Consider the following 13,394-nt stretch of genomic DNA (forward strand, 5'->3'; position numbering starts at 1 on the left):
GAAAGGGAAAAACATTTGAAATGTAAATTTAAAAATATCCAATTTAAAAAAAACAAAAATAAAACAACAACAACAAAAAAGAAAGATCTGGAATGATGAGCTATACATATTTTTTATCCTGTCTACAAGTAAAATAGATTCTCATGTTTAGAGCATGGCTCAATGTCACCATGTTGGTGAAAATCAGACTTGTTCAAAAGAACGGATGTTCTTCCTTTTGACAGTACCTTCCCTCCCTCTTTCTCCTCTCTTTTTGACTTAAATTTGTGATGAAAGCATTTTAACTCTACACTGAAATGTGAAAAGAAGTGGGCATATTAAGAATTAATAGGGGGCTTATGGATGGGAAATCCAGGAAAGGGGATAACATTAATAATGCCAATAAAAAAAGAATTACTCTAATGCCAAGGACCATCTTGGCTTGGTCAGGGGTCCTGTAGAAGGGGTGCTTGGGAACAGCAAAAAGAATAACTTGAAGTCAAATCATGGGTCCAAGCTCTCAACCTGTGCTCTGCTAAAGACAACTTTCTCTGGAGATCTCCAGATAGCTCAGCTCTAACAGACCAAGGCCCATTCTTTCATTTACATATCAATTCAGTCATTTACTCCAGGTTCCCCTTTGATTATCCCAAGAATTTAACATTCCATAACCACAGCTTCCTGATTCTTAGAATTAGACCGCAAGCCCTTTAAAAAAAAAAAAAAAAAAAAAACATTGAAAATTAATACAGAGATCTGCCTACCTTTGTAAGCACAGAGAAAAAGCTAGCTGAATGGAATCTCACACTGAGCTTGCCATTTCTAACATGCCTGACCCTAACCAAGCTCTGTCCCTGACTGACCTTGAACTCAGGAATATGGCTGTCTTTTTATCTTTCTGACAAGCTGGCTCACAGTGCTCACAGCTCACAGTCCCAAGAACTGTGTTCTTTTAGGTCTGCAAAACTTCTTATCTAATTCATATTGCATCCTTACATTTTTTCATAGTTGAGAAATTATATATTATTGAACTTATGTTTCCCACAGCCTTAAGGGCTGTCCTGAAGTTCTCTTCGTTTACCGTTTTGCTGAGACATTAGCCACACCCTCACCTCCCATGCTGTTTCTGACTATTATGGAGTCATTAACTGACAGAGAGCACATTCCTCAAAGGAGGAATATGAAAATATATACATTATTATACAAACAAGCCTTATAGCCACAACAACCATAAACACTTGTCCAAGCCCATGCCCTGCTAGCTCTGTTCCAGGGCTGAGAACCATGTCACCCCATCCCTTCCATGGCCAAGCAGGACCTGGCACACTAAGATCAAGGAGGCACTACCAGAGTACAGAAGCAGTGAGCTATTCAGTGGAAGACAGGAGAGATGATGCCATTTCCTACCAAACCTCACAGCTGAGTAGAATGAGATGGAAGTTGCTTAGAGTTTTCCTTACAGTAGCCCTCCATCAAGGCAAAGGAATTAACTTTTGTATTCAAAACCATAATCATCAAGGTGTTTTTTGCAGAACTAAGATCACTTGAAAGATGGGTGGCCTCCATCTGGCCTAAGCATGGCAGTACTTAGACATCTTCCTATTCCTTAGTCACATCCCACTCTAGATTTACACAGTCCTTGAAACATTTCTCATACAGTAAATATCACTAATGAATCACATCTACCAGAGTGGTTACACAGAAATTGCAAAACTATTGGGGAAGTAGATACTTATTAAAATTAATTATTACAAGTTATGATATATATTACTCTTACTCATATGGAATATAGAAATTATGAGTCCTTCTAATGGAATGTCCCTAATTACAAGGCCCTGTACTATAGAATAGCATGAATAATGTTGAAATATCAGTTCTCATATCTCAAAATGAGAGAATGAAGTCTATCCATTTATCTCCAAGTTGGCACTAGCATGTGGACTTGTAACTATGTTGCTGACCTGTAAGACTACTGCTTGTTCTTTGCTAGGTACTATAGTCCAATATTTTTCATTACATGATGTTTTGTACCTTCAGATCACTTGAAGAAAGGACAAAAATATAGATTTGGATTTGGTGGATCTAAATAGGATTGAGGCTGAGACTCAAGTTCAACAGACACTCCTGTTCTGTTGATGGGTGACTCGTGGACTACACTTCAACTATTTCTACTGTAGACTATTTACATAACTTGCTATTACTCTTAGAAAAACTAGGAGGGACATAAGTTTGCCTGTGTTCTCACAGGACCTGACAGCTGAGCTATATCACCAGACCACAGGGAGGCTTTGTTTTCTTGCTTCTCTATGATAACAACAGCCCTTTTTAATTTACCATTTTCTTTGTTTTATTTTTTTTTCTCGGAGCTGGGGACCGAACCCAGGGCCTTGTGCTCGCTAGGCAAGCGCTCTACCGCTGAGCTAAATCCCCAACCCCTTTTCTTTGTTTTATATGGTTGTTTCATTTCATAGGAGAATTATTTGTTTTGTCTGTTGTGTCTGTGTACTGGCATCACTCACAACAGAAGAACACTGATGACCACAATCTATTAGGGTCTCAGAACCGTCTGAGAGCCAGATACTGACATCCTGTAGAACAATCGAGGTGATTTTTTTCTACTTTTATGTTCATATACTCAGTACCTCATATTGAGACATGGGGAGTTGTTGTGGGGATCCCCAGAAATTAAGCAATCTGTTCTCTGTTGAATACCAAAAGGATGTTGTATGACTTAATTCTGACATTATATGCTGGGAGTATCTGATTGCATGAGGTGAATGCTCAGTCCCAGAAGATGCCTCCACTTCATGGGACAATCCTAAATTCTCATCGTGAGACCCACACCACATACTGAATAACTATAATCCCGGATTCTAATCTCATATCCACAGCCTTAATACATTGCCCATATTTCTTCTGCTTGTACCCCTAGGTAAAAACATGAGCCTTGGTAAAAATAAGTAGGCTAGACTAGGCAAGGCATCTCATAAGAACTGTGTTCATATTCAGCACTAATAGAAGAGGCTATCTTGCCCTGTGCCTTGATTAAGACAACACTAATAGCAAAAAAAAACAAAAAAACAAAAAAAAAAACAAAAAAAACCATCAAAAACACTTCCTTCTTTGTTTCCTGATTCTATACATTTCTAATAAACATCTTCCCTTTGAAATCAAAATCACTCAGATACATAGTGAAGAATTGTGCCACCATTCTCACGCTACCCTGAAGAAACACCAACAGCACCTTAAGTGTTCCTCCCACAGTGGTGGGGGAGGAGATTCCTTTACAAATGTCCCTGATTGAGAGAAAAAACATAAAGATAGGTGGATAGAGATAAGGAAAGGTCTGTTATCCTTAAGGGAGCAGTTGAGAAAGAATATTATTAAAATATATTGAACAAAGTTCTCAAAATTATTTCCAAAAAAATCTCAACAATAATTCATTTTGAGCAGTTGTCACACCCTCCCATTTTATGTTTTTATATTATATGTTAATACTTTTTATTATAGTTGTATGAATATTGTTACTTTCAATTAAATAGTAGTTAACTTCTAGATGTACTTTATGCATAAAAGTCTTAAATGTTCATTGAAATCAAATAATCAGTGTTGTCAAGTAAATAAATATTTTTACTTAAATTAATGCCAAGTGCACTGTTGGCTTTGTATATTCAAGTATTTATGTGCCTTCTTTTCTCTCTCCAGATAGTCAACACCATCAAGATGTGTGTAGCTACATTCTCAGAATTGAAATGTTTCCTTCTAGAGTGAGGCTCAGAAAATAGATGAAACTAAAAGAGATTCAGGAAGTACATAAAACAAACAAGTCTCAGGAAACTCATGAGATTTATGAGATTCACGGGGCCTTTTCTGAGATCTTCTAGGTAGTAACAATTGCTGTGGATACATTCCAAAGTTCTAAGCTTCCAGGAAATTGTACAAAGAACTTAGGGAAACAACATGAGTTTTCACTCAGGCTGATGTGGGTTTTTAGGAATGCAGTTGTATTTGAATAACTCCTGTGCCTGTGAGTAACCCTTACCTTGATTCATGTAAGCAACCCAATAATTCATTGCTTCTCTGAGATAGACTTAGATGCCTTGTGTGGGGTACCGCAATGTTTTTTCATTTCCCTCAGGAAAAGTCACAGAGCACAATGGCACCTGGCTAGTAGCCAACAGTTCAAAGACAGCTGGGCAAGATGGGACACATGGTTGCTACAGTAAGTATGAGTCTTGTAATTAGTTGCTTGTGTACTGGAAAAGAAGTAGTTGAAGTTTTTCATTTCTTGAAACTCTGTTAGAATCATGAAATTTTTAATTTATCCTGCTTAGCTTCAACCCTTTTTGTTTTTCTGGACAAAATAACTCTCTTCTGACAGATAGATAGACAGACAGACAGACAGACAGACAGGCAGGCAGGCAGGCAGACATATAGATAGAGGTAGGTAAGTAGATAGATAGATAGGTAGATAGATAGATAGATAGATAGATAGATAGATAGATAGATAGATGTATACATATGATACATACATGTAATATGTATAAAATGAGGATTTTTATTTTATTAAAAATAGGTTTTTTTCTATACTATATTATGACTATTGTTTTCTCTCACTCTACTCCTAGTTTCTCCCCATCTCCACTCTCATCTGAATCCACCCCCTTTCTGTCTTTCATTAGAAACCATACAGGAGGGGTTGGGGATTTAGCTCAGTGGTAGAGCGCTTGCCTAGCAAGCACAAGGACCTGGGTTCGGTCCCCAGCTCCGAAAAAAAGAAAAGAAAAAAGAAAAAAAAAGAAATCATACAGGCTTCTAAGAGATAACAAAATATAGTAACATAAAACAAAAACTGACATATCAGAATAGAACAAAACAAACAAACAGAAGTAAAAGAGGCTAAGAAGTGACACAAGAAACAGATATAGTCAGAAAGAACCACTCACCCACACAGTCAGGAATCCCATTAAAATGCAAAACTGGAAACCATCAGAACCTGAATGGTTTAAAGGAGGAAGAAAAAAACAGAAATAAAAATATAAATCAATCAATCTATCTATAAATCAATGAATAAATAACCAAAAGACAAAATTTCAAAATGAAGAAAGCCCTAATATGATATTATGAAACAAGGACCTTCCAAATATTCCAATGGATTCATTTTATGTTGGCAACTACAGCTGGGCATATAGTTTGTTTCCCCAGTGAGACTCCTTAGGAGAAACCTAAATTTTAATTAGCAAGTCTTTGTCAGTTTTCTTTCTAAGTTGGAAGCTTTTCCTTTCAACTCTAGGACCCTGTCTGTTGCAGACCCCTGCAGAATTTGTGCAGGCTCCACAGCCTCTGAGTTCACACATGCTTCTCTCCTATGTGTTTAAAAGACCTTGGTTTCTTGGTGTCCTCTACCCCTTCTGGCTCTTATACTCATTCCAACTAAACTTTCACAGGGTTCCCTGAGCCCTGTGAGGAGAGATTTGATGGATGTCTTTTAGGGCTGAGTGTTTCAAGGTTTCTTGCTTTCTGCATAATGTCCGCCTATGGGTGTCTGTTTTGGTATACATCAGAAGAAAGCTTCTCTGATGATTGTTGAGCAAGGCACTGATCTATGAGTATAGCAGGATGTCACTAGGAGTCATTTTATTGCCACATTTATACATACAACAGGTACTATCCACATGTAAGTATATTCTGCTAGCATTGATCTTTCTGGAACTTCTAAGAGGTTACCTCACTTAGGAAGATTTTTTTCTAGTTTCATTTCTTTACCTGTGAATTTACTGATTTCAGTTTTTTAAACAGATGAGTAATATTCCATTGTGTAATAAATGTACACATTTTCTTAATCCAGTATCCTGTTGAGGGTTATCTAGGTTGCTTTAAACTCCTGGATTATATGGATAGAGCAGCAATCCATATGGTTGAGCAGTATAATGGAGCACCCTTTGGCTATATCCCCAGGAATGCAATACCTGCATATTGAAGTAGATTTATTTCTGGCTTCCTGAGGAACTGCCACACTGATTTCCAAATTATAGTGCCCTAAAATTTTATAATATTCAGAATTTTAATAACATTAATGATAGCTCATATGGGCACAAAAGGAATAAACGTTGTACAGACTGTATCCTACATACCATTTATTTCATAGAAGGAACAGTATTTTTTGGACTTCCTTTTTTAAATGTGTTTATTTTCATCCAAGCAGTGGTAACAAATGCCTTTAATTCCAGCTCTCGGGAGGGAGAGACAGGCAGATCACTCAGTTTAAGGTTAGCCCGGTCTACAGAATGAGATCCAAGAGAGCCAAGGCTACACAGAGAATCATGTCTTGAAAAATAGAGAAAAATGAGTATTTTTTATCACACATACATGCATAGCAGATGTGAATATACCCTGCAAATGTAGAAACCACATTCTCCCTTTCGTTTATGCTCTAACTACAGACATCCAGAATTACAATGCAATGAATACATTGATTTATAAATTTTAGAGTGGCTTCAATGGAATGTCTCTCTCTCTCTCTCTCTCTCTCTCTCTCTCTCTCTCTCTCTCTCTCTCTCTCTCTCTCTCTCTCATATATATATCCATATCCTTCTCTCCCTCCCTGCCTCTCCCACTCTCCCTGTCTTTCTCTCCCCTCCCCTTCCCCTCCCTCTCTTTCTCTATCTCTTTCTCTATCTCTCCTTCTCCCTCTCTCTCTCCCCCAATGTCTAATATCAAAAGAAAAAGAAATGAAAGTGAGAATGGTTTTAGATAACAACTCATGAGGAAGCCACATGGTGGAGACTGCAGTCTTCCCAGGAAGTTCTGAACCACTGTGTGCCCTGGCTGTCCTGGAACTCACTCTGTAGAACAAACTGCCCTTAAACTCAGAAATCCTCCTGCCTCGCCTCCCACATCCTGAGGTTAAAGGCATACACCACCACCACTTGGCTGTGAGAGTACGTCTTCTAATCAATGACCTAAATTCGTGTGGTTCATACCCTAAAATGCACTGCTTGAGATAGGTCCCAAAAGGCCATTCTGGGATACCATGGCCTTGAACTCCCCAGTCCTCTTTCTGCCTTCCTATGCAGCTCCCACAGTATCTGCAATTTGGAGTGTGACTTTCAATCATAAAAGTTTTTAAGATCGAAACTTCCCATTTCTACTACAGACCAGCAGATCCAGATTCCATCCAGGAGAGGCTGAGTTTAAGAGCAGATTCTAAAAGTTCACTCATTGGTTCTGCTTCTTGATTAGTTATTTAGAAGCATCTAAGAAGGAAGATAATGAAATAGGAATTATGACTTAAAATGTTAATCAATATTCACTAATTCTGATGGGTGTTGTTTCAGAATGTCTCTTTATCTGTGATTCTTAACCACTTGTCCTGTTGGGGATGGCAACAGCAATAGAAAGAGATAATTTCTTTGTCTTTGCTTCCCACAGAGGTAGTCTTGCATGATGTCTCATGGCCCTGCCCCTCCAAGGAGACTCAAGAGCAGCCAACTAGGCTGAGCCCTCAGAGAATAAAATCTCCTTTCCTGAGGATTCTGCTGCATTTCAAGTGGGAGCAGACCTGAGGGTTCTATGTTCCCCAGTAACTCTGCAGGATTAGGATGCTGTGCCAGCCTCTAGCTGTTTCCTCTTCTGATATTCTGAGGTGTTAATGTGTGAGTCAACAAGGTTGTATAAATTTAGTTCACCATAAATTCCTCCCAGACAGCTTGAAGCATCTTGTCTTTGCTTAACTTCCTCTGTTACTGCCACTCTTTCTTTCTATATCATGATGAGAAATTCTCTCTATGAATGCTAATATACATGCTTATTCATATTCTATACAAATAGTAATTTCCATATCTTAGCTTTAGATGAAATATGTAAAATAACTTTACTACTTAACAAAAACTATAGTAGAATATGTTATGGGATGATGTTTCCTTTTTTTGAGATTAACACATATTGTCTTATGAAGGTTCCATTTCATTCCTGTAGGAATGTAAAAATGCATTTGTTTATTGCATTAAACTGTAAAAGCCAAAAGCATGTTAAGTTTATTTCTTATATTTATCTGTCATATAACTTTCAAGACATCCTGGTACCTAGAATATAGTCAATAAGTAAGCATGTATGTTATATTTTCTGGAATCTAGAGGATGAATTTTGGCAAGAGGATGAAACTGAGGTGTCAGTGGGTGTAGGAAAATGGAAAAAGAATGATGTTCTCAATAATTATTGAAGTCTGTTTAGTAAACCTTTATATTTAATTTTCCATTATTGTGTCTTCTCTTGGCTCTGAAACACATGTTTACAGCAAGATCCTTATAACATTACAATTCTCAGTCTCTTATACCCTATATAGTACAGTGCTGAGTACACACAGAGCATGAATCAGATGATTAACTCGCAATCAAAATTAGTGAAGAGATGACCCTGTAAGATTGACCTTCAGTTCTTCCTGGCCTATAATAAAATCAGGAATTTTATCAGTCCTCACTTCACACAATAACTTGGCAAAGTATCTCATCAATATGTGAAAAAGAAAAGTAACTGTGTCTTCTTCATAGTTAAAAGTAAGCAGTTGAGATGAGCGACTGAGAAAGAATAGGATGGCTGCATGAATGTTGCTTTGCCCATGCCTGCTTCCATAGGAAAGAAATGAATAGTTCTTCAAACTTGAGATTTACTTTCTAAAATATGAAACATTCTAAGTGATTATATTTTGCTTATACATAAAGAAATGCCTTTCTTCTGAGATACTTCCTTTAGTGTTTAGAGCAGCCAGATTATTTATTAACCATACCAGTTGGACAACTTTTAATTTCTGAAGCCATAAATACATAGATTAATGTATATCATCACACTAATTCTTTAAGTTTATACTTGAAGCTACGACATACTTCAAAGTGAAGTCCCTGCAGCCCCTGGAAAGGTAATGTTTTTGGTTCTAATTGATTGTTTTAATTAACTTTAGATACATAGCACTGAATTAAAATGGAAAGGATTATAAAGATTAACATATTCTAAATTCAAGAACTTAACATTTTGTGAACCCTTCAAGGAATCTTGACCTGTTTTAAAGAGCTTATATTAATATGAAACACAGCAATGACTTAGGACTGAACTTAGGATAATTAGGGGAGACTTTATTGTAAAAGGAACTGACTTCTTACGCTAACAATAGATAGTAGCCTATTCATTTGTTTGCATTTATTCATTTATTTATTTATTTTTATTAGATATTTTCTGTATTTATATTTCAAATGTTATCCCCTTTCCCTCCTTGCCCATCGCCCCTCCCCCTGCTTCTATGAGGATTCTCCCACTCCTACCTCACCACCCTGGCCTTCCCCTACACTGAGGAAATGAGCCTTCACAGGACCAAGGGCATCTTCTCCTATTGATGCCAGACAATGCCATGCTCTGCTACATATGCAGCTGGAGCCATTGGTCCCTCCATGTGTGCTCTTTGGTTGGCGGTTTAGTAGGAGCTCTGGAGAGTCTGATTGGTCGATATCGTTTTTTTTTTTCCTATGGGGTTGCAAACCCCTTTGGCTCATTCAGTCCTTTCTCTAACTCCTCCATTGGGGTCCCTGTGCTCAGTCTGGTGGTTAGCTGCAAACATCCTCAAAAAATCGGTCTGGTAATCAGTCTGGCGGTTCCTCAGAAAATTGGACATAGTTCTACTTGAGGACCCAGCTACACCACTCCTGGGCATTTATTCATTTCCTTGGTATTTATCACATATATATCAATTGCCAGATATAGAAGCAAGCAAACCTGCTCCCCAGCTTTACCATAAACAATAGACAACCACACCAAATGGGTCCTAATGGACCAAACATTTTATCTCTAACTTTTATGTGAAAACTTTACAACCTAGTGTGTTTTAGTTTATGTGTTAAAATTTAATCCACATAGTTTGTCAACCACAGATAAATGTATTATTACCCTAATATTAAATCATTATATGCAGTTCTAGATATATATTTAGATAACTTTTCTATCAAATTTATTTGGCCATTTTCTTATTTAAAAAAACAGATGTTTTATCTGTTGCCCTCAACAGCAGCATGTCTTTTCCAAGTTCTTACTAAAAGGACTCTTATGATCTAGTGTCTGATCCCCAGATATTAGACCAAACTGAGGAAATTTCCTTCAACAACAGCATCATCTATGCCATGTCACAAGAGAATAAGCCATAAGCCACAATGTTGAAATCTTATTTATTTGAAGTTTCAAGTGTAACTGAAGTTGTTTGCAGAGAATTTTGATAATTGTACATTACATCTTTACAGAGATATCTGCTCAGGAGAAGAAAATATAACCGGACAGTTGTAGAGAACCCTGAAATGAGAGTAAGAAGAGCTAGTCAAAGATCATTTTCAGTAATGTTATTGATAAGCAATCACTCAAAACCATCAGTGTGGACTACAGACATCCATCAGGTAATAGGATCTTTCTTCCAACTGGTTCTCTTGTCCCTTCCCCAGATGTTATTTCTCATGACTGCCAAATACCACATTTCTTGCACTCGAATTCTACACTCTAACCACATCTCCTACCTTCATTTTATACTGTGTCTCCACACAATATCTCATGAAACTGACTATAGATGAGTTCTTGTTTAAATCCACCCTCCACACATCTAGGAGTAAACATTTAACGTCAAGCTTTCAGATGGCCGTCTGAACTCCAGTCCTGTTTTGACTGATGTAGTCTTATTTCTACCTCCACCTTGTTATTCTCATCAGTTGCAATTCTATTTTATGAGTGTCTTTCATAAAATTCTGTCATGCCAATTTTCTTGAGAAACACTCTTTAAAATCTCCTTTAGTACTGATGTTAATTAAACTAGAGATTGGCCCAAAGCAATGTCATTCCTCTAACTGTTTATGGAAAGTTGAAACATTTATAGTTATTGATGCCAAGATCAGCCAACATTTTTCCACCTGAAATTGCAAATCCTCATGCTTTGGATTTCAAATACAGTGTGTATTACAAATATAAGGAAATAGATTAACAACAAAACCAGAGCACTTCTTTCTTATTTTTATTCTATGCTTATTTTCTTCCAAGAAAACACGGAAAGAGAGGTCTTGGATGAATACTATATGGGACATTTGCCTGCAAGAGTATTTATATAGCCACTTATCAAGCACCCTTCCAAATCCTTAAATGTTCATAGGGATTCCCATACACTGAGTCTGGGTAGTAATACATTTGGTGAAACAAAAAGTTGCCCCATTTTCCTGGAATGTATTGATAATTCTGTGAATGCCCCACTTTATTAGCCACAGAATAACCAAACATTAGTTATTATCTAAATGCCAAGGCAATGATACATATTTTGGATGGATACACATGAACAGACAACATCATGTATTATTGTCAGTATATACAATTTCCATCACCTCCTTCCTCATCACCAACAATGTTTCAAATTCTATGCATGCATCTGTACATCATCTTGTAAATCACAAAAGCCCTAAATTTTCTTACCCATCAAGTTGTTGAGCATACAATGTAATCGCAAAAAAGAAAAGTTCTTTTATGACTTTCTTTGAGTGAAGTTATGTAAGCATACTCTAGATTTTAGCTATGAGTTAGACACTTAAGGTAGTAAATGTAAATCCTATCAAATTAATTATTTTTCTTTTCTGGTATTATTCTCATTTTAAAAGTTTCTTCATTATTTGATGTATGTTCATCCAAGTTGCTGTGATGTTTGATTCAGAGACCTCAGTGATCCCTTTATATCCCTGTATGTGTAAAACTCTGAGACAAACTATGTTTCACAATTGTTTTGTGTATAGGGTTTGCTACTTCGTAATTGCTCCAGTGCCAGTTATTCTAAGTATGCAAGCACTGGCAATGTGAAACTCTTCCAAAAGTTGGATGTCATTTAAAACTATAGTTTGTGCACAGCTGTTTAATAATACATCATTAACTTATTAGTGATTGAATATATTCATTGATATTTATTAATAGTTATTTCCTGTTGTTAAAACCTGAGATAAATGATAAAACTACATTTTATAAGAATTGAGTTTCAGTTCTCTGCATTCTCTTTCATAGTGAAATGGAAGAAAATCAGACTGTGGTCACAGAGTTCATCCTGCTGGGATTCTGTCTTGGCCCAAGGATTCACCTAGTTCTTTTTCTACTTTTCTCTCTCTTCTATATGTTCACCATACTGGGCAATGGGACTATCCTTGCAATGATCTGCCTGGACTCCAGACTCCACACTCCCATGTACTTCTTCCTGTCCCACCTGGCCATTGTCGATATGGCCTATGCCTGCAACACAGTGCCACAAACACTGGTAAACCTCTTGGATGAGACCAAGCCCATCTCCTTCACTGGATGCATGACACAGACTTATCTATTTTTGACATTTGCTATCACCGAATGTCTTCTCCTTGTGGTGATGTCCTATGATCGGTATGTTGCTATCTGCCACCCGCTACACTACTCTGTCATCATGAACTGGAGAGCGTGTAGTATCCTGGCTGCTGTTTCCTGGATAGTTAGCTTTCTCCTTTCTTTGGTCCACTTACTTCTTATCCTAAGGCTGCCCTTCTGTGGACCTCATGAAATCAATCACTTCTTCTGTGAAATCCTGTCTGTCCTCAAGCTGGCCTGTGCTGACACAACACTCAATCAAGTTGTCATCTTTACAGCCTGTGTGTTCACCTTAGTGGGGCCCCTGTGCTTTGTTCTAGTCTCCTATATGCGCATCCTGGTGGCCATCCTTAGGATCCAGTCAGGGGAGGGCCGCAGAAAGGCCTTCTCCACCTGTTCCTCCCACCTCTGTGTGGTAGGGCTCTTCTTTGGCAGTGCCATTGTCATGTACATGGCCCCCAAGTCAGAGCACCCTGAGGAACAGCAGAAGATCCTTTTCTTGTTTTACAGTTTTTTCAACCCCATGCTGAACCCCCTGATCTACAGCCTGAGGAATGCTGAGGTCAAAGGTGCCCTCTGGAGGGTACTGTGCAAAGAAAGTCATTCTTGTTTGGTGTGGTGTTCACACCACAAGGCTTGATAGTTTCCTCCAATCTTGCTCTCCAGTTATTTCTGAAATCCAGGAATGGTCACTGACTGTTTTTTGTTATTATGTCTAATGTTATAAGATCATAATCTCCTCCTCATCTGCAGGACTAATAACTTTGTATTCCTTAGCTTCCTAGGAGATGAAGTTTTGTCTGACATAATTTTTCTTTCCAGTTGAAGTAATTTGCTATGAAATTAAATAATACTTTAATCATTCTCTATCTCTTTTTAGTTGAATATGTTAAATTTCTTTGATTGAATTAAATGACCTGACAGCATAATATCCAGAAGAACAAGCCATATCCAAATACTGTGGCCTGCCCCGAATCCCACCCCTTCCCACAATTACACTTGAACAGTCCAAGAATTATTTGGAGGTT

The 13,394-nt window shown here is 37.6% G+C and overlaps 1 protein-coding gene across 1 annotated transcript; it reads left to right on the forward strand.

Moving 5' to 3' along the window:
* Positions 1-12,043: 12,043 nt before the first annotated feature.
* Positions 12,044-13,006, forward strand: Or2a57 (olfactory receptor family 2 subfamily A member 57). Its single transcript, NM_001000842.1, is given in 1 exon segment — positions 12,044-13,006. A coding segment is annotated over 1 exon segment (963 nt).
* The last annotated feature ends 388 nt before the right edge of the window (positions 13,007-13,394 follow it).

The sequence above is a fragment of the Rattus norvegicus genome, chromosome 4 (genome assembly GCF_021556685.1).
Source record: "Rattus norvegicus strain SHRSP/BbbUtx chromosome 4, alternate assembly SHRSP_T2T, whole genome shotgun sequence".
NCBI classification, from domain to species: Eukaryota; Metazoa; Chordata; class Mammalia; order Rodentia; family Muridae; genus Rattus; species Rattus norvegicus.